This window comes from Sceloporus undulatus, chromosome 11 (assembly GCF_019175285.1).
Source record: "Sceloporus undulatus isolate JIND9_A2432 ecotype Alabama chromosome 11, SceUnd_v1.1, whole genome shotgun sequence".
Lineage (NCBI taxonomy): Eukaryota > Metazoa > Chordata > Lepidosauria > Squamata > Phrynosomatidae > Sceloporus > Sceloporus undulatus.
Window position 1 is genome coordinate 11831463 of NC_056532.1, and position 22394 is coordinate 11853856.

General features: G+C 43.7%; 1 protein-coding gene across 3 annotated transcripts in view; it reads left to right on the forward strand.

Moving 5' to 3' along the window:
- SGSM2 (small G protein signaling modulator 2) overlaps positions 1-22394 on the forward strand; it is a 104036-nt gene that overhangs the window by 57651 nt on the left and 23991 nt on the right. For 2 of the 3 annotated variants that reach the window (XM_042442627.1, XM_042442628.1), the window contains exons 5-12: positions 973-1040; positions 2538-2683; positions 4703-4837; positions 10554-10678; positions 13372-13439; positions 16867-17030; positions 17874-18009; positions 19470-19604. In XM_042442627.1, the coding sequence (XP_042298561.1) occupies positions 973-1040; positions 2538-2683; positions 4703-4837; positions 10554-10678; positions 13372-13439; positions 16867-17030; positions 17874-18009; positions 19470-19604 (977 nt within the window). The remainder of the gene's footprint in view (positions 1-972; positions 1041-2537; positions 2684-4702; positions 4838-10553; positions 10679-13371; positions 13440-16866; positions 17031-17873; positions 18010-19469; positions 19605-22394) is intronic. The other variant, XM_042442629.1, reaches the window with a different exon arrangement.

Consider the following 22394-nt stretch of genomic DNA (forward strand, 5'->3'; position numbering starts at 1 on the left):
TTTCCTTTCTCCTCCCAGTGAGCCTCACCCCATTTACCCCATTTTTTCCACTGAGCTCTGATATTTTAAAAGGATGTCAGAGCCTGTTTCTACTACAAGACAAATATTGGGGAGCAGTGGTGTCACCCCACTTTTAGGGTGTCATCTGGTGTGGTCTGTATCCCTCACACTCCCCTACTGAAACCCCTATTGAGAGGAAAGAATTGGCAAAACCACCTTGGAATATTTCCGACCTAAGAAAAACTCATGAAATTCATGGGGTCGCCATAAGTCAACTTGAAGACACTCAGTCATGGCTAATAGATGGTGCTGGTGTAGAAGAGCAAATAAAGTCAGCCCTCCTTATCCACGGATTATTTACCCACAGATTCAAGCATCCACGGCTTGAATATATGGGGGGGGGATATAAATTCCAAAAAGGGAAGCTTGATTTTGTCATTTTATATAATGGACACCATTTAACTACCTCATTGTGTTTAATGGAACTTGAGCATCCAGGGATTTTGATATCTATGGAGATCCTGGAACCAAACCCCAGTAAATACCAAGGACCCAAAGTAGTTTGTTCTGGTATAAGTCATGCAGCTTCCTACAATAAAAAGCCACCTTGCTCCATTCAAAGTGTGACCGTTGTTTTTGTGTGTTTTTAAATAACCAAGCAGAGGTTTTAAAATATAGCTGTGTTAGTCTCTGAAGTCAGTATGTCGAGGGATCTTGTAGCATCTTTGAGACTAACTGAAAGGAAGGAGTTAGCACCATAAGCTTTCATTGACATGAACCATCTGAGGAAGTAGACTTAAGTCTACAAAAGGCTCATGCTGCCAACGTCTTTCTTTCAGTTAGTATCAAAGGTGCTACAAGATCTCTCTATGAGCAGAGATGGTTTGCAAAGCTTTCCATGCATTACAAAATGTTATTATTGCCTGTGAAAAGTATTTTTGTTCATTGTTATTTTGGGTTGGTCTCTTCCAGCAAATATTATGAAAAAGAGGCCTTATTGTCAGATCCAGTCTGTGGGCCCATCTTGGCATGCCTCCTGGGTAAGTATCTTTTCAAAAACGTTGTTTTTGTGTGGTTTGGAAGAGCTCTGTTTTGACAGTCCCCGTGTGGTTTGTCAAAGACGTTTGCAGAAACTCTGCCTGTGAGTCAGAAATTTGACGTGATTTGACCAAAAGAAGGAGAAAGGCGGAAATGAAAAGATGCTTTTGTTAAGCCTTATCTTCAATTCAACTAGACTTTAATGCTGGAGTTAGTTTATATATGTGTGTGTATATATATAAATGAAAGTAAAAAACATACGGCATCCACTATTTCATGAGGAACTGAAGATGTGCCTTTGCAGCAAAGGAACAAACAAGAAAAGGATAATTTTAAGCTTGTTATGTTCAGCAGGATGCTTCTCCTCTGTTGAAGGAAAGTACAGTTAATAAGGGATGGTTTATAAAGAAATGCTGAGAACTGCAGAACCCTGCAGCTCTCCAGATGTTCGTGAACTACAGTTCCCAAGAGCACCAGCTAGCTTGGCCAGTGATAAAGCATGATGGGAGTAGTAGTCATCCATCTCCAAAGAGTAGGAGAGTCTCCACTCCTACCTAAAATCATCGCCTGGTTTTCCCCAAAAGTCAAAAGAGATATGAGTGATAATTGGGTGAATCCACTAAATGCATATAAATTGATAGAATCCTAGAGTCGGCAGGGACTCCCAAAAGCCATCTAGTCGAACCGCTTGCCATGCAGGAATACACAATCCAAGCGCTCCTGACAGATGGCCATCCAGCCTCTATTTAAAATCCTCCAAAAATAGAGACTCCACAATTCTCCAAAGCAGCCTATTCCACTGTCGAATAGCACTTACCATCACAATGTTCTTCCTAATGTGGAAGGATGTAGTTTGCATCTATTGCTCCGTGTCTCTGGAGCAGCAGAAAACAAGCTTGCTCCATCCTCAATATGACATTCCTTCAAATATTTAAATATGGCTACCATGTAAACCTTTAACCTATGTTTAAACAAATGCAAATAGCAATTGTCCAGATCTTGGACCTGTTTCTTCTTGAGTATCTCCAGACCATGTTAGAGAGAAGATTCTCGGAGCTGTATTTTAAAAAGGTAATTTTTTGAAACTTGGCAACCTTGAGAGAAGGGGGACCAGCAGCATCAGGATGGAGGGGAAAGGACTTTGGAGAGAGATGGCCTGACTTCTCTAAGTAGTTAGTTTCAGAGTCTGGGAGCAGCCACAGGAAAGGATCTCTCCTGTGTTCCTCCTAAATGTTCCTTTAAGGTGGTGAGTTCAAGATAAGAGCATCTTAGTACTTGGGCAGGCTCATATGGGCAGATGCAGATAGCCCAGAACTGGGACATATAGGACTTTGTAGGGCATGGGCAACACTTGACATTGTGCATGGAAACAGACTGGCAGTGAATGGAACTGTTCTAAAACAAGGGAGTTGCATGCTCCTCACGATAAGCGTGGGTCGATTTGGCTTCCTCTCCAAATAATGAGTGTCCCAGTATCGTTCTCTCTTTTCTATTTTCAGTTGGACCATGTGCCCTTGAATACACCAAGCTGAAAACAGCTGACCACTTCTGGACAGACCCCTCGGCGGATGAACTCGTCCAAAGGCATCGGATTCACGGCGCTCACGGTCGGCAAGACTCTCCGTCGAAACGGCCAGCGCTAGGAGTAGGTCAAACTTGATATTACCCATTTAGACTTGAATTAATTTTATCTTGATATTGATAAGTTTTCTTGGCAACAACGAAAGACTCTAAAACCATTTCACTGTAATATAATGGGATTTATTTCAACATTATTGTTCCCATGAACTTAAGTTAACTGGATTGATGGGATGTTGGTGATGCTTTTGTGAATTGCCATTCATTTGGATTCAACTTATGTTGACCCTAATGAATGAAAGACCTCCCAGAACCGTAGTTATTGACGGCCCTGCAAACTCAGGGATATGTTTTTTGTGGGGTTTTTGGGCTATATGGCCGTGTTCTGGAAGAGTTTATTCCTGATGTTTCGCCAAAATCTGTGGCTGGCATCTCCTACTCACTTCCATGCCAGCATCTGTGGCTGTGGCTGGCATCATCAGCGAATGCTGGCATGGAAGTGAGTGGGGTATATATACTGTGTGATTTCCATGCCAGCATTCTCTGAAGATGCCAGCCACAGATGCTGGCTGAACATTGAGAATAAACTCTTCCAGAACATGGCCACATAGCCCCCCAAACCCATAAAAATCTATGCATGCCAGCCATGAAAGCCCTCGATTTCACATCAGGGATATGGCTTTCTAGATTGGGTTTATCCACCTACAATATGGTCTTCGTCTTTTCCTAATGCTTCCCACTTTACTAAGGATTATCGTCTTTTCTAATGAGCCACGTTGTCTCATGACATGGCCAAAGCACTATTGACTATTTTGGCTTTTAGTACAAATTCTGGCTTGATTTGCTCCAGGACTCATTCATTTGGAAAGATCAGAGAGTAGGAGATGGAAAGGATCGTCCTCTGGAAAGATGCTGCCATACAGAGCTAGATGGAATCATAGACTCTTAGTATTGTTAGTCACTTGTGCAAGAAGTCACACTCTCTCAGCCTCAAGGGAAGGCAATGGCAAACCTCCTCTAGACAAATCTTGCCAAGAAAACCCCATGATAGATTCACCTTGCAGCCTTGAATAGCAGTCATGGGCAACACATGGCCTGCAACCCACATCCCTTTTTGTAGGTCATCCTCAACCACTCTTGGCACAAAGGTTCTCTTCCTTTGGGTTGAAAGAAGAGAAAGAGCGAGCCAGCACAATGTACTGGTTTGAGTGTTGGACTAGGATACTGGGAGACCAGGGTTCAAATCCCAGATCAGCCATGGAAACCCATTGGGTGACCTTGGACAAGTCACACAGTCTCAAAGGAGGGCATTGGCAAACCCCCTTTGAAGAAGCCTGCCAAGAAAACCCCACAATAGGTTTGCCTTAGGGCAACCCTAAGGCAAACCTATTGTGGGGTTTTCTTGGCAGGCAACCATGAATCGGAAGTGTCTTGAAGGCACACAACAAGGGGAATGCACATTCTTGGAAGTATCCAGGAGTTCCTGATCCTTTCTAAAGCAAGGCCCTGAGCCTTTTGGTAGGAGATTCCCAGAGATCTGGATATGATCCACATAGCATCAGGGCCTTGGAAGATCTCACTTGCCGCTCTGACACCTCTGTGCACCCCATACTCTTAGAGAAAATTGGCCACTACCAGTTTTTTGGGGGGAGGAAAGACCCCCATAGCCAGAAAACAAACACCCATTGCCATATAGGACAAAATAACCAATCTTCACTCCATTTTGGCCCTGGAAGCTGTGAAGGCTGGATTTGACCCACAAGTAGTAGCTTGTTGGCCCCTCTTGCACACCTTCTTACAAGGTGCCTCCAAAACTGGAATTTCTAGGTATGTCCTGTTTGGGAAGGAACCCCATATTTTTGGCATGGGTGCTCCTTGTGGCAGATCTCAGGGATCCCTAGGCTCCCAGAGCCACCAAACTTGCCCATCTCTATTGTCCAAGGTAGGTTCTTCTGATACTTCTTTAAGTGCATGATATAGACTTGGAAAGGTGGTAAGTATCTGTAGGTCACATGTCTGACTGGTATAATATATGCAGTTTGCGATTGATGTAATTTGTGATGCTGACACTGGGCTCTTCTGCTAGATAAGGAAACGGCATTCGAGCGGAAGCATGTCGGAGGACCGTTTTGCTGCTTCAGCCAGAGATTATGTGGAGTCGCTGCACCAGAATTCAAGGACACATTTGCTCTATGGGAAGAACAATGTGCTGGTTCAGCCGGTAAGTGCTTGGGCGAGAAAAGCTCATGCGCATGACACATGGCATGGGGTGTCAGGTCCGTGTTTTCAAGTGAGTGGCAGGATCCCTTCCTTTTGCAGAATGTTTCATAAAAGCATAAGATTGGCAGGAATTGGGAGGCAGAGTGTTGTGTGTGTGTCTGTGTGTGTGCCTTCAAGTCAGCTGTCGACTTACAGCAACCCCATTAATTTCATGGGCTTTTCTTAGTCCAGAGGTGGTTTTGCCATTTCTCAAATACAGCTTACAGCATCTGGTATTGGTTAGCGGTCTACCATCCAAGAACTAACCATAGCTGGCCCTGCTTAGATTTCAAGATCAGATGGCTTTGTCTTGGCACCAATATTTTAAGGTAGCTATCATGTTACCTCTCAGTTGTCTCTTCACCAAACTAAATAAGGTTTATAGTTTTTTGTGGGTTTTGGGGGCTCTGTGGCCATGTTTTAGAAGAGTTTATTCCTGATGTTTTACCAGCATCTGTGGCTGGCATCTTCAGAGATGCCATGCAAGAATAAAGAGATGGCATCTTCTGAAGATGCCAGCCACAGATGCTGGTGAAACATCAGGAATAAACTCTTCTAAAACATGGCCACATAGTCCCCAAAACCCACAAAAAACTATGGATGCCAGCCATGAAAACCTTTGACTTCACATTAAATAAGGATTGTTACAGAAAATTTTAACTGGCCACAAAAGAAGATGGCATAAATCACAGTTTCTCAGCCACAGTCCACCTTTCGTATAGTATAATGATGGATTTTATACCCCAAAGCAGTGTGGTAGATTGGTGAGAACAGCCATCTCCAATTCTGGTATCCTCCATGTATATTGGACCAATTCCCATCATCTCTAGCTAACAAGGTCAATGGCAGTGCTGTTGGGGATGATGGGGGTTGCAATTCAGCGCGTCCAAGGAACAACAGTTTGAGGAAGACTGGGTTAAAGTGTTGGGCAAGGATTCAGGAGACCCGAATTCAAATCTTTATGGACTCAGTTATGAAGCTCACTTGGGCCAAGCACCGTCTCTCAATCTGACTTGTGATTGCAAAAAAATGGAATGAGGTGAGAAGGAACTATGTCTCTCATACTGAGTTTCATGGAGATAACACAGGGCACGGTGGGTCCTTGGTATCCACTGTAGTTTGGTTCCAGGCCCCTTGTGGATACCTAAATCTATGGATATTCAAGTCACATTGTATACAGTAGCACAGTAAAATGGCATCCTGTATATACAGTGGCCAAAATCAGAGTTTGCTTTTTAGAATATATATATATATTCTAAATATATTGGATGCTTTCAAGCTGTGGATATTTGAATCCATGGATAACCCGTCTAATTAAAAATAATAATAATAATCGTAAGCCTCTCTTAGAGCCTTTAGGGCTGAAGGGCAGCGTATAAATACCTTAAATAAATAAAATAAAGAATCTGTGGCTGTGAGGGGCCGACTGTGTGTATCTCATATTGAACTTCTTGAAGATAAGACAGAATATAAATGTAATTACAAAAAAAAATGAGAGAAAAGTTCTCCATACTTTTGACACTTCCCACACCTGTTTTCTATTATATCACAATGTATGAAGGAGGCTTTTTTTCTGGTGCTAAAATATGAGGCAACCATCATTTAAACTCATCTGTCTCTGAGTCATGCAAAGGAGGAAAGAAATGTTCTCCCCCATCCAATATAACACCTTTCTTTATAAATGGTCTACCAATTCACAACAGATGCAATCCTGCAGCTTACTCCCAGATCAGTGTGCATACTAAATCTGAATTTAATTTATTCCTCCTACACTATCGGTTCGAAACCTTTTTAGGGGATGTAATTCTAAAAGACGTTTGGAGAGTGCCATTATCCAAGGATATTTTTTGGTCATGGAGAGGAGTATTGAAAGAGAGAGCGAAGAAATGAAGGTATAACTCATCTCATTAGCCAGTGTCACGATTCCTCTCGAGCCTGGAATATTAAAGTACAGCATTGCAAGCCTGATCGGGACTCGTGTCCCCATCAGAATAAAAGCTAGGAACCGGACACTGATAAGTGAGAGATGGTTTAAGGACATGAGTCATGAATGGGCGGCGAAGCAAGAAACCGGGGGATGAGTCACCGATTCATGTGAGTCAATGGAGGAAAAATGAAATGCCAGTTTCGTTTATATCTAACCAGCTGGGTCACACAGACCTCTGCCTTTGGCATCACACTTTAAAAAAAAATGTTGTCAGGGCATCTCAATCTTTTGCATTCCCGCCAGATCCTTAAGATCTTGCTGGCCACATTTCCAAAGTCTTTCTCTTCTGCACAGTGGGTTAAAAGAGCTGGCCTTTTCTGCCAGAGCAAAAAGAGAATTGGTTTTGTTTTGGGTGGAGAACCTCTTTTCAATCCAAAGGCTAAATCCATTTTTGGGGTCTGCATTCGAGCTGACAGTGGGTTGAAAGGCAAAAGGATGGGACAAAAGTACAGGTTGAGTCTCTCTCATCTGGAACTCTGAAATCAGAAATACTCCCAAATCCAAAATGGTTTACATGGGTGGCTGGGACAGTGACAACTTTGTTTTCTGGTCACTCAATGTACACAAAGTTTGTTTCATGCATAAAATTAGTTAAAATATTGTGTATAAATGTATAAATATTATGCATAAAATTACCTTCAGGCTATGCATATAATGAGGTGCATATGAAACATAACTGAATTTAATGTGTATATTTGGGACCCATCTCCAGGATACCTGATTACCTAACCCCAACATTAACCCTCAATATTTACACACATTATATATGTGTGTGTGTGTGTATGTGATAATACTGTATATATATATATATATATATATAATATATATATATATATATATAATATTGTGTGTGTGTGTGTGTTGTGTATTTTATTTTATATTTTATATATATTATACATTTGGCCCTCCGTTTTTGTGTGGGATCCATTCCAGACCACCACCACCCCGCAAAAACGGAGATTCACCCATAGGTTTGAATGGGGCATGTGCCAGTGAGTGTGTGCAGGGCGTGTGCCACGAGAGTACGCCCCATTGAAAGTAACAAAGGTCGCTCCTCCATCAATATTCAAGACTGCAGCTCTCAAATCCGCAATTATATTTGCAAATATTAGACAATATATACGGATATTGCATATATATAATTTGCATATATTTTCAAAATCTGAAGTACTCCAAAATCCAAACCATTTCTGGTCCCAAGCATTTTGCATAAGGGAGACTCAGCCTGTAGTGGCATATTTTTGCTTCAAGCTCTTTAAAGTTGCTTAAAGCTCAGGAGGTGCAAATTGACCTTTCAGAAGCGGGAGAAGCCCGTGCAAAAGATGGAAAGCTACCAAATGGTGATGCGGAAAGAGGAAAGGGGTGGCCATCTGGAGAACTCCCAAGAGAGCTGGATTTGGCTTCAGTTGAGGCCAGTCATGCAAATAGGTTTGACACCAGAGATGGTTGTAGAAGACAAGAGATCATGCTCACTCTGCCAAATGCCAACTCAGAGGAACTGTTGCTAAGCAGCATAAGAAGACAATACTCAGGGTCAGACCGCAGATCTGTGTCATAAGTGGGCAACCTTTTGGGCTACATTTCAAAATCCCAGTGTTCAGGTCTTCGGCAAGAGTGGTCTGTTCCAGCAGCTGAATCGATATGAAGGAAGAGAGTGACAGGGAGCATTGAGAGAAAAGAAGAAGCCCAAGTGCATTTGAGATTTGAGTCTAGGAAAGCTCATGTTGCCAACTTCTTTCTTAATTAGTCTCAAAGGGACTACAAGGTCTCTCTACTTACTCTTTACTTAGATGCCTCATATCTGTCTTGATTTCACCTGCTGCTGATTTTGGCTCTGCTCCTTGCCAGCCCAAGGCACATCTTTGCCTGGCTTGCAAGGGAATAGTTTCATTTACAAAAGAAAAGTTGCCAACATCTGGTGGATCATAGGCCAGTATTTGAGCTGGGTATGTTTAGCCTGGAGAAGAGATGGTTAAGAGGTGATATGATAGCCCTGTTTAGGTCTTTGAAGGGGTGTCATATTGAGGAGGAAGCAAGCTTGTTTTCTACTGCTGCAGAGAATAGGACACAGAGCAATGGCTGCAAACAGCAGGAAAAGAGATTCCAGCTCAACATTAGGAGGAACTTGCTGACAGTTTCAACAGTGGAACACACTCCTTCCTTAGAGAGTGATGGAGTCTCCTTTGGAGCTTTTTAAACAGAGGCTGGATGCCCATCTGTTGGGGTTGCTTTCTGAGTTCCTGCATGGCAGGGAGTTGGACTGGATGGCCCTTGTGGTCTCTTCCAACTCTATGATTTATGATTGTGTTCCCCAGAAGCCAGCCACAAGCCCAAAAGCAAGATGTGAAAGCTGAAACACTCTCTCCTGCTCTTACTTCCCAGCAACCTGTATCCAGAGATGCAGCACCCCTGAACATGGAGGTTCTTTCTCTAGTTGCCAACCTGAGAATCCCACAAGCAGGATGCAAAGTGGGGCTTGGAGGCAGCACTTACACCTTGCAGCTTTTGCTGAGAAGAACACTGTGTCGAAATAGCCATTGTGTTTAGTACCACCCTGAGTCCTCATTTTTCAAGGGTGACTTCTGGATGACAGGTGTGGGTTCAAATTCTCCACTTGTCATGGGAGAGAGAGAAGGTGGCATGCAAACCTCCAACTGGACATGTGGAGAGATCTTGTAGCACCTTTGAGACTAACTGAAGCAGCATGAGCTTTTGTAGACTTCAGTCTACCTCCTCAGATGCATTTAGTAGAGTCTACGAATGCTCATGCTGCCGACTTCTTTCTTTCAGTGAGTCTCAAAGGTGCTACAAGATCTTTCCATATACTGATTCTACAGACTAACAGGGCTATATCTTTGGAGTCTTACAACTGGGCAGAGAGCATTCTAGCCACTTAATGCACTTTGCAAAGGTTAATTGATTTAAATCAAGTCTGGCAGTTTGCAAAGACACTTAATTTCCAGCCGGGAAAAGACATTTCTCTCTCTGTCTCGGTCTCTCTCTTTATGTGTGTACTGTATGTTTTTGAATGACTAAGCTGTAGACAACCGTGGTTGCTGATAATGCATAACAGTTAATGTTATAACCAGGTCCTTCACCATGACATGACCAGAGTCATGACATGACCAGAGTAGGACTCAGATTTTGACCTGGAGATCTCAGGGCTTGGGATGATCCAGATCTGGAAACCTTCGTTATGTTGCAACAGCTTCTTTGTAATGTAAAGCATACTCTTCAAATAGTGGTGGACAACTTGTGATTCTTCACATATTGTTGGACTGCAACTCTCATCAGCCTTATCCATTATAGTGAAGGTTGGGGATTATGGGAACTGCACAACAGCAATATCTGGAAGGAAACAAGTTAAAGGCTCCGATGGAGATCTTGGGCAAGTCACACGCTCTCAGCCTCAGGGGAAGGCAATGGCAGACTTCCTCAGAACAAATCTTGCCAAGAAAACCCCATGATTTTAGCCTTAGGGTTGCCATAAATCAGAAATGACTTGGAGGCACATAACAACAATGAATTGTGATGGGAATACAGCCCTGCTGGATCCCAGTGGGACTAATAGAGGGGTCTCCTAGCCTCCAACACATGCACACCCCGATCTAATGTTTGTCCTAGTAAACATGGCCACACATTCCATTAGTTTCTCCTTGCTATTATTTCCCTTTATTTTTTCTTTTAATAGAAAGATGACATGGAAGCCATCCCAGGCTACCTCTCGCTTCACCAGGCGGCTGATTCTTTGACACTCAAATGGACGCCAAACCAGCTCATGAATGGGACGTTGGGGGCTTCGGAACTTGAGAAAAGGTGAGGCTTGTTGGTGGAGGTTCCCTTGATAGAAAGGCAAGAGGTGGCCAAAGGAAAAAAACAAACCAGGTAGGTCTGTGTGTTTACTTGGCACAGCAAAGATAGCCAAACTTTGCTTGCTGGGGTGCATCTATACTGTCGAAATAGTGCAGTCTGACTCCCCTTTAACTGCCATGGCTCCATCCTACATATTCCTGGGATGTGTAGTTTTGCGAGGCACCAGCCCTCTTTGGCAGAGAAGGCTAAAGACCTTGTAAAACTACAAACCCCAGGATTCCAGAGGATGAAGCTACAGCATTTAAAGTGGTCTCACGCTGCATTGTTTCTACAGTGTGGATGCACCCCTAGATCACTTGCAGAAGGTCTCTATAATCCTGTTTAAGGAACAGGATTATTTCATGCTCAGGCATTTATTTGGGGTTTTCGAACAGTCCTTCCACCCAAAAGGATCCTCCAAGCTTTTTCCATTTCAGCACTATATTTTAGGGTGGAAAGGAATCATGTTGATTTTGTTACTGTCATTAGAGAGCAGGAATCCTCTATTAACGTACTGTAAACTGCCAGAGATCCTGATCTACCTACTTTTAACCCCAAATCTGTGAACTACATGCAGGGAATTTTTGTCGTCTTTAGTGGAAGGAAGCTTCCAAAAACAGTACATGAGCCAACAGTACAGATTGGTACCATCCCTTCTGCAATCTCAAAGGCTGCTGGCTTCAATCAGTCTTGTATCTTGAGTAGGTTTTAAGATATCCTTTTTTTTTTTACTGCATGGTGTTGCGCATGCTAGGGTTTCTGAGCTTTGTAGTTTTAAAAAATCACTATTAATGTTTCCAAGCTTGGACCCTAACTGCATGAGCCAAAAGGCCTGGTTCCCCATTTCTGGTGTTGTCCTTTTTGGACAACACACGTCCCAAATCCCAGTTCTGGTGCAAGCAGTCCAGACAGCATCTGGCATGTTAAACACAAGAACCTGGGTATTACAGCCTTAAACTGGTACAATATATATGCACACAGTATATACTCAACTATAAGTCGGTCTCATGTATACGTCAAGGGCAGGTTTTGGGACCAAAACTGTGGATTTTGATATGATCCATGGATAAGTCGAGGATAAAACTTAGGGGCATCTAGCGAATTGTGTAAAGGATGAAGCAAAGGAAAATAATGCCAAAGAACCTACAAAATTCCAGCAGGCATAACTACTTGTGCTCACACTGAAGGCTGGATGAATGAGAGAATAGAAGGATCAGTAGTTCCAGTACAGATTATATTCTTCCTTTTCACCAGGGGATGATTCTTTTTTAAATTACAGTGCTCACCTTGACCTGTGGATAAGATATACAGTACTTGTTGCTTTAAATCTTCTGGGAAGATCTGGAGCTTTCCATTCCCACGCTGAGTTGCCTGGCGTGTCTGTCTCCATCATGGGTCACTCATTCTCAGGTCAGAAGGTGATCGCCATTGGGTGCCCTGTTCTGACCCAGATGCTAGTGACCCACGGCGATGGTGGACATACTAGGTGGATCAGTGGGATGCCCATAGAGACAACCACGGCATTTCAGAAATGGAGTGACAGGTAAGGGTACGTCAGGGCAGCTGCAGGGCCAGGAATACTTGGAGCTATCCTGGTGCATGCAGACAGGGCCTTGGAAGAGTGGTTAAGAATCCATTCCTCACTGTCATTTCACTCATTCCAGCTTTTAATCAGCTTTTGAAGCCTAGAAGGAAACAAAGGGGTTATTTACACGTTCTCTTTTGCAATGTGACTGTGTGAATAATCTCACGCATGCATTTTACAAAGGCCATTGGACAAAAGCAATAAAATTTGACTGACTGATACTCATGCATTTTGGATTTAATGGAGTGGAAGTTCCTGGACTCCACTCCACTAAATATATCTGAGGAAGTAGACTGTAGTCTCCGAACGCTCATGCTGCCAACTTCTTTCTTACTGTTAGTCTCAAAAGTGCTACAAGATCTCACTACAGACTGACACAGCTATATCTTTGCATTCTGGGTTTCTTATCCACACATGAAATCGCATCTATACACATCTCTGTTGCTCACCCATGTCAACACTGCGAATAAAGATGGGAATTGATGATGCGGATGTGTATACGAAATACATTCAAGGCATGCAGAGTTTTATCCCAGGTCTATCCACATTGGTTACTGTATATACTCATGTATAAGTCTAGAAATTTTAATCAAAAAATTGACCCCAAAAACCTGAGTCGACTTATCCATGGGTCAATGTAAGTACTGTACTTTAACTCTTATTTTAAAAGGAACCCTATTGCAAAAAAAGAGTGTAATCTCCCCTGGAATAACTGACACACACAAAGACTTTGCTTTCTCATCCATCCAGCCTTTAGTGCGAACATGTCAATTCCTTGGCGTTGTTTTCTTTTATTTCATCATTTACATCATTTGTTGCGTGCTCCTAAGTTTTACCCTCGACTTATCCATGGGTCATATCAAAATCCATAATTTTTGCCTCAAAATCTACCCAGAATGAACAACACAGCATGAACCCATGTCCAACCAGGATTATTTACACCATTTGAATAACCTAACGAGAGAAGGGATTGTGATGATTATAGCTTGATTATTTGATCAGACAGAACCTTTCATAAAAAGTTAACCTCTTCCATTTCTTTTCCCACCCGCTTCTGTTGACCCGCTTCCAGCATCTACTGGGACTATGCCCTGATCGTGCCGTTCAGCCAAATCGTCTGCATCCACTGCCATCAACACCGTAAGCCTTTCATTGCCTGGCAGCCTTGCCCAATGCCTTCCAGAAGTGTTGGTCTACAGCCAGCAGGAGTTGTGGTCCAACATATCTGGAGTTTGCCAGGCTGTATCAGTAAGGAAGGGGTACTGTTCATTTAGGAAATGCTGTTTAGCACTGTCATTTGGTTGGCTGAATCTTGCCTTGAAATTCATTAGATGCGTTTCTCAATTAATAAAGTGTGTGGGGAAGGCATTGGAGCATAGAAGGGGAGGCAGGTGCATAAGAGCTTGGAGGTTTTTTTTTTTTACAGCATTCAAACTAGTGTTTAGCCATTTGATCTGGATTTATCAAGGGTTTTCTGCTGCTCCAGAGACTAGGACCCAGAGCATTGAGTGCAAGCTGCATGAAAAGAGGTTCCACCTCAACATTAGGAGGAACATCCTGATAGTAAGAGCTGTTCGACAGTGGAACATACTCCTTCCTCAAAGAGTGGTGGAGTCTCCTTCCTTGGAGGTCTTTGGATGGTCATTTGTTGGGGATGCTTTGATTTATATTTCCTGCATGGCAGGGGGTTGGACTGGATGGACCTTGGGGTCTCTTCCAACTCAATGAATCTGTGATTCTATGATCCTACAGAAGAAGAAGATGAACATGCATAATGATGACCATTGGAAATGGATCTCACAGACAGCCAGAATCAACTCCTGCCCTAAACACACACATAAGTAAATAATAACCACTTTTTCAGTACAGGGGATTACATGGAATCATAGGATCATAGATGTGGAAGAGATCCCAAGGGTCATCCAGTCCAACCCACTGTCATGCAAGAAGATGCAACTGAAGCACACCTAACAGAAGGTCATCTACTCTCTGTTTAAAAACCCTCAAAGAAGAAGACTGCACCATACTCCAAGAGAGAATATTTCACTGTCAAACAGCTCTTTACTGTCAGGCGGTTCCTCCTAATGTTTAGGTGGAATCTCTTTTCATGTAGCCTGCATCCATTGCTCCATGTTGTATTCGCTGGAGCAGCAGAAAACAAGCTTGCTGCATCCTCCTCAATGTGACACCTCCTCAAATATTTAAACATGGACAGCACATCACCTCTTTACCTTCTCTAATGTTATTAATTACAACAGAATATTTTAAATTACGTTCCAGGTTTGTTCTATTACGTTATAGCTGTACGATTACTAGCTGCCGCCAACCTATTACCCAAAAAATGATTTTTGGATAATATTGTTGTTTGGTTGGTTGTTTTTATATCTCACAGGATGGGAAGGCAGCTCACATCAAGTAAAGAACAAAGTATGCCAAAAACCTATTTGATGCAAAAGTTTTAAATGCATTACATAAAGAATTTCCTGAAAAACGCTCAATTGCAACAAATAAAAGCACATTGAAAGATAGTTTAAGAAAGAAACTACAGCTGTCCCTCCTGATTCGCGGACTTGGAGTCTGCGGACGGTAAGCAGGGAGGGAAAAAATGGTGCACGCGCCACCATTGAAACCAGTGGCAACTCTAATGTTGGCGCTTTTACGGATTTGTGGGGAATCTCCCACGAACTGGAAGGGACGACTGTGTACCCCTTTAAAAGGATTCTCCACCAGCCACTTAAACACCAAAAGATTTCATTAACAATAATATTCTTGCTTGTAACAAACTACTTCCAAGAACATGTTATTTGCATCATGTGGCCATTACATGCACTGAAACTATTTGGACAATTTCACTTTCCAGCTCCTAAAATTGTCCTGCATCTCAATTTTCTTTTGAACCCTCACTAATCCAAAGTGCCACTATATCAGGGGTAGGCAACCTTTTTGAGCCGGGGGCCAGTTTGCTGTCCCTTAGACAACTGGGGGGCCGAAGCCGGGGGTGGAGCTTCCACCCTCCAGGGGCGGAGCCACATGATGGGGCGGAGCTTCCACCGAAGCCCCACAGGGAGGAGGATACGTGTGCCCGCCCTCTCCTCCTTGGTCCCTTCCTTTGGCCGAACGGGCTCCAAGGGGCCCTTTCGGCCGAAGAGGAGGGAGGCTGAAGGGAAGGGCTTGGGCACCCGTCCCAGGCCCTTCCCTTTGGCTCTTCCCTTTGGCCGAAAGGGCTCCAAGGGGCCCTTTCGGCTGAAGGGAAGGGTTTGGGCACCTGTCCCAGGCCCTTCCCTTCGGCTCTTCCCTTCGGCCAAAAGGGCTCCAAGGGCCGTTGAGGAGCCCAGGAGGCGGCAGGCCGCTTCCATGGGCCCCTTCTCAGCCCATGCGGCCCCAGGCTTCACTTCCACAGGCCCCTTCATTGGCCCAGGAGGTGGAGGAGGAGGCGGTGGCCTTGGTGGCGGCAGGACCGGGCTGGGGCCGGTCCTGCCACCTCTGCAGGCCGCATCCGTCCCACAGGCCGGGGGTTGCCAACCCCTGCACTATATTATTTGATTTATAAACACTGTCAGTTTTTCTCCAATGAGGAAACTTAAGGTGTGTGCTTGTCCTCCCAAGCAGTCTCCTATCCAAGGCACTGACCAGACCTTGGGTGCATCCACACTGTAGAAATAATTCAGTTTGACACTACTTTTACTTCCATTTACATCCTACAGAACCCTGAGATTTGTAGTTTGGTGAGGCACCAGCACTCTTGGGCAGAGAAGGCTAAGAATCCTTATGAAGCTACGAATCCCTGGATTTGATGAGATGGAGCCACTACACTTAAAGTGATATCCAACTGCATTATTTCTAGTGTAGATGCCATCCAGGATGGCTTAGCTTTGCTGTATTAGGTACCTTCAAGCCATCCCTAGCATAGTGACAATGCTGTATATCTTTTGGTTGCTTGTTTTCCAAAAAGCTAATAATAAAGCTTTAACGAAATAACTCACGAAATGGATAAAATCATTACACCGATTTCATTGACTGATATATGAATGAATTTGAAAGAAAGTACAGTAGTAAGATTATGGCGGGGTACATACCTCAGCTTTGCGGCGCTCTGCCGCCGCCGCCAGTAGGTCCGCGGGGGAGCCTGAGCCTTCACACGGCCCAACTCCCGCGCGGACCGAAAAAGAAGCTCCAAAATGGAGCTTCTTTTTCCGTCGCGTTTGCGACGTAGCGAGGCGCCAGGGGCGCACTCGCTACATCACAAGCGACGCGACGCGTACAGACGCGACGCGACGCGTACGGACGCTCAGCGTCCGATACGCAAAGATGGCGCCGGCCATGTAGAAGGGCTGGCGCTATCTTGTACGGACGGAGTCTGTAGTAGGCCCAGGGGCATCTAAAAGAGACACCCCTTTTTTAAAATGGGACGTCCTCCGGACGTCCCAAATGCCGGTGCAGAAAGCACCATTGTAACAGAAATAGAAACCAACAGTGTTTATTCATTAATGTTTTATAAGTTTAGTTTTTTAATGGAAATAAAGTTTAGAAAAGAAAAGTGAATACAAAAGCAAATTTCCTCCTGCAGCGGAACGCGGGGGGACCTTGGTGCTTGTGAGCCAGGATGGCATCCAGAGACCCCCACTGCATTTCCCTCCTGGGGGGCACATTCTCGCTTTCCTCTCTTGCCTCGAAAACGGTCTTCTGCCCCGTGGACAACTGGAACCTCCATTGTGGTCCCAACAAGGAAAGGTAATAGCGTCAGCCATGAAATTAAGGTCTTGATTTTGTCTGATGGCGCATGTTCTTATGCTCTTCAGTCACTCCAACCCATACTCTTAGCCTCTTTAGAAGCTATCTAAGGCTGCATCCACACTGCAGGAGTAACGCAGTTGTACACCACTTCATCTGTTCCATTGCTCCATCCTATGGAAAACTGGGATTTGTAATTTCTTGTGGCACCAGAGCTCTCTGAGAGAGAAGGCTAGATGTCTTACACAACTATAGAGCCCAATATTCCATACCATTGAGACATGGCAGTTAAACCGGTGCCAAACTGCATTATTTCTGCAGTGCAGATGAGCCCTAGCACAGCAGCTGTCCTTGCCTCTTAGGGCAGCAAAATCCCAGAGTTCATTTTCATTCAGAAACGTCTTTCTCGTCAGATGTCTGAATCTAGTGTTGGTCAGCTTCTTTTGCCTGAGCCCCTTCCCCATTGGTTCTTATGTCAGGCTAAGGGTTGGGCAGGCGGGCACCAACCAAAAGCTATCACCCATGTTAGCAATAGCAATAGCATGTACATTTCTATACTGCTTCATAGTGAACTCAGCACTCTCTAAGGTGGTTTACAGTCTGTAAGCCAATTGCCCCCAACAAGCTGGGTCTTCCTTTTACCATCCTACGAAAGGATGAAAAGCTGAGTCAACCTTGGAGCCACACAGGGATCAAACTCACATCTTTGCGGCTGCAGGACTGGCATTTAAACAATGCACCACCAGGGCTCCTTGTGCCAGGCTAAGGGTTGGGCAGGAGGGGACCAAGCAGAAGCTATCACCCAGGTTTGCTTTCTTTTTGATTGCCCTGCTTCTTTTATAGGGCAAAGTGTTTCCAAAACTTCGGAAACGGAACAGCCACAACAGATCCGTGGACCTGGAAGAAATGCCAGCGGTCGCGGGGACTACAACTGATTATGTCTTCAGGATCATTTACCCGGGTCACAAGCACGACAACAGTAAGAGCCTCTGCTGTTTTCTTCTCGCCCATGGGGGCAGGTGGATGGTGCAATGCAACGACACGGGCCATTGGTTGGGTGAAGATGCTTTCCGTTCCAATTATTCTCGCGAAATTCAACGGTCTTGGAGAGTGGTGGAATCTCCTTCGGAGGTTTTTCAACAGAGACTGGATGGTCATCTTTTGGGGGTACTTTGTGTCTTCTTGCATGGCAGAAGGTTGGATTGGATGACCCTTGAGGTCTCTTCCCACTCTGTGATCCTAAGATTCTATGAAATATTATTATTATACAAGAGAAAACCCTTCCAACTTCCTTACCTGCACATATACTCACACTTGTGTGTTCCCACACACGCAAAATACACACACATACCCATACTTGGGATGGTTCATAAATGGGGTCGGAGCATCAATCCTTTCCCTCCCATTAAAAAAAAAGCCTGACAGTTGGATCTGAGCAGTGATGGATTTTATGCACCAGCCAGGTAAGTTATAGTTTAAAGCTAAAATCCATGAGAGTAATGGACATTAGTTGGTTGTGTTATATGAACACCATTTTGTTACGCCATTGTATATTATGGGACTTGAATATCCATATCATGTTATATCTTGAGCATCAATACCATGGTATTTCATGGGACTTGACTATCCATATCATGATGTATTGTGGGACTTGGGCATTCATATCATGGTATATCGTGGGACTGGAGGATCCTTGACCATCCATATCATGGTGTATCATGGGACTTGACCATCCATATCATGGTATATTAAGGGACTTGACCATCCATATCATGGTGTGTCATGGGACTTGAGCATCCACTTGAGCATTTGGGTATCCATTGGGGGTCCTGAAACCAAACCCCAGTGGATACCAAGGGCCCACTGTATAATCCTATAGTTCCCTCTTCTTTGCAACAGCTCTAATGAGTTTAATAATAGTTAACCTAAAAACAAAAATAAAGAAAGCTTGGCCCTTCCAGCCTGGAAAGTCATCCCATGGAAGTTGACAATCCCTGACTGAGGTCCTCATGTGTGTTATGTCTAGATCTATTTCAATATGTTCCTTCTGGCAACACAACATGAAGCCAATTGTTTTTTCTTTTTTCTTTTGATATGCTTAGGGCTAGGTGGACCTCCTTTTATTGTGATGTTCTCTGTACTGGGCAAGAGGTGCAACCTCTTAGTAGCCCTTTGGTTCCCTGGCCATTGGGTAAGGCCAGAGAGTGTTCCCTCCAGTTCTTAGGTTTCAGTCTCTGGCAGCCGGAGCCAATTTCTTTGACGGTAGAGAATATCAGATCGAGTAGGGAATGGATATGGCTTGCTGGAACTCCTTGCTGTTGGAGCTTTCAGTGGAGAGGATGACCCTTTGAATTAAACATGTCCTTTTAAGAGTTGATTGTAGATCCCAGCACCCATTTTGTTTTCTTATGCTCCTCTTTCACTATTTTCTTTGAGCAGTAACTATTAACTACCACCACTTAGCTGCCAGCCGCTCTGCCTCCGTCGACGATGACGAGGAGGAAGAAGATAAGCTGCACGCAATGCTATCCATGATCTGCAATCGGAACCTCACAGATCCTAAAAGGATGAAAGGTTTTTATCCTTCTCCTACCTGCCTCCCACCCACTGCCTCTCCATCCCCTCCTCCCCCAGTGCCACTGGAGCAACAACGCACACACGAGGTACAACCGTGTTGGCATTACTCTAGCGTCCATGTGCTATTTGCAAAATCTTCCAGGTTAGAAGAACTGTGTGGTATCTGACTTGGAAAGAAGGAGAGCTGAGAGACCCTCCACTTTCCATAACAACCAGTTACTAATCTTTATTTCATCTTCTTCATATATTGGGGTGGGCATTTTGGTGCTGTTATCCTTCCCAGTGTTGGCTGCCCATCCTGAAAACAAAACTCAAAGTGGCTGGGAGTTGACATTTTGTAAAAACGTTCTTCTTTAGAGAAATAAGAGGCCATGTATGGCCACCTTGTTTTAATGAGAATCGTGGTTCCTGAAGGCTTTGTCTTTTTGTGTGTGTAAGTTTTTTGGGGAGGGCACTGAGCTTCTGGGGACTGCAGAATCATGCAAGCGGGTCCATGCAGACTAAATAATAATAATAATAATAATAATAATAATAATAATAATAATAATAATTAATAATAATTTATATTGCCCACTCTGCCTTACATGCCTGTGGGCTAAAGGAGAAAGGCTACTGTTGGAAGGAACTGAATTACCGTACTTACTTGATTGAGTAGTGCTAGTACAGTTGGCCCTCCTTATCTGCAGATCCTTTATCCATGGATTTAACCATCCATGGCTTGAAAATGCTCAAAAATGTATACACATAAACATCACAAATTCAACCTAGACAGTAAGGAAATTGATGTAAAGATTTCCCATACCTTGGATCAAACATCAATCAAACATTGATCAGAATGGCAACTGCACTCAAGAAATCAAAGATTAGGAATGGGAAGGGCAGCTATGAAATATAGACAAGATCCTAAAGCTGAACACTAAAGTTAGACTTGTCCAAGGTGTTGTATTCCCCATTGCCATGTACGGATACAAAAGCTGAACAGTGAAGAAAATGGAGAAGAGGAAACTCAACTCTTTTCAGATGCGGTGCTGAAGATACTATAAAAAGCCAAAGATACTATGAAACAGATAAAGCTGGAAATTTCCCTGGAAGCCAAGATGGTCAAATTAAGGCTGTTGTACTTTGGCCACATCACGAGAAAGCACGATTCATTAGAAAAGACAATAATGCTAGGATAGGTGGAGGGCAATAGAAGGAGAGGGAGATCGTATGCCGGATGGATGGACTCAATTGGCATGAATCTACAAGACTTAAGAAGAGTGGTAGAGGAAAGGGGAGTTTGGAGATGTCTCATCCACAGGGTCGCCATGGGTTGAAATGATTTGAAGGTGGTTAACAAATTCTGCCTTGTTCAGACCACACACAGAATAGTGTGTCCTGATCTGGGTACCACAGTTTTAGAAGGAGACAGACTATCTGGAACATCCAGAAGAAAGTGTCCAAGATGGTAAAGGGTCTGAAAACTATGCACTACGAAGAGGGAATTGAGGATGTGCAGCCTGGAGAAGGGAAGATTAGGAAATAATACAACAGTTTTCTACATATTTGGAGTGCTGACATGGGATGGAGTGAGCTTGTTTTCTGCTGTTCCAGACCTTAACCAGTGGGTTACATTATGGAAAAGAGGTTCTTACTTAATACAGTGGTACCCCGGGTTACGAAATTAATTCGTTCCGCGGCGCCCTTCGTAACCCGAAATCTTTCGCAACCCGAAAAAGCCATAGGCGCTAGCGCTGGAAGCCGCGATTTCGTGCGAAAAAGCGCCGAAAAGCACCAAAAATTTTTTTCGTAAGCCGAAAAAAAAAACGTAACCCGGAACAGTTTTTTCCTATGGAATTTTTTCGTATCCCGGAAATTTCGTAACGCGGTGCTTTCGTATCCCGGGGTACCACTGTATTAGGAAGGATGTCTTCATGGTAAGAGCTGCATGACAGTAGAATGATCTAACTTGGAAAGTGGTGGACTCTTTTTAAGCAGAGGTTGACTGGTGACCTCTCAGGGATCCTTAACTCTGGATCCCTCTACTGGAAGCGGGCTGGACATAAATAATAATAATAATAATAATAATAATAATAATAATAATAATAATAGCCCTTGGGGTCCCTTCCAGATCAATGGCTCACTTAAGGTGGAGGAATACTTAGATGGTTGACTTGTAGAAGCTAAGAGATGTGAAAATCGGTTTCACAGAATCCCATCAACATTCTCATCCTTCCCAAGTTCTTAGCAGATTCCCAACCCGATCCTGGACAAAAATTCACATATATTTTCATACATGTTGTTGTTATTGTTGTTATTATTATTATTATTATTATTATTATTATTAATGTTACAGGGACTCAAGGCAGCTTTTCTGTTTTCTTAGCTCATAGGACTGTGGTGTATGGTCCTCAGTGCCCTCTTTAGTAACATGGTGGGGAATGGTACCATCTTATTTCTGTGAAGTGTGCAGACAACTTGTTGGGATCATACTTTGTATGTACAGTCGGCCCTTGTGACTTTGGCTTTTGCAGACTTGATTATTTGTGGATTTGATTAGCATGTTCTGTCTAGGAATCTCCAGGTCCTCCAGCGCAAGTCTGCTGAAAATTGACCATAGAGTTGCACTGGAATACTTAGAGGTTAGTAGAAAAAACATTTCTCTAGGCATTTGTAGATCTTCCAGCATGATCCTGTGGTCCACCTCTGGCAGATGTTGAACATAAAGTTACATTGGAGGACCTAGAGATTCCTAGAGATGTAAAAAAAAAAGTGTTGTTGTTTTTAAATTTCTGATTTTGCCACTTT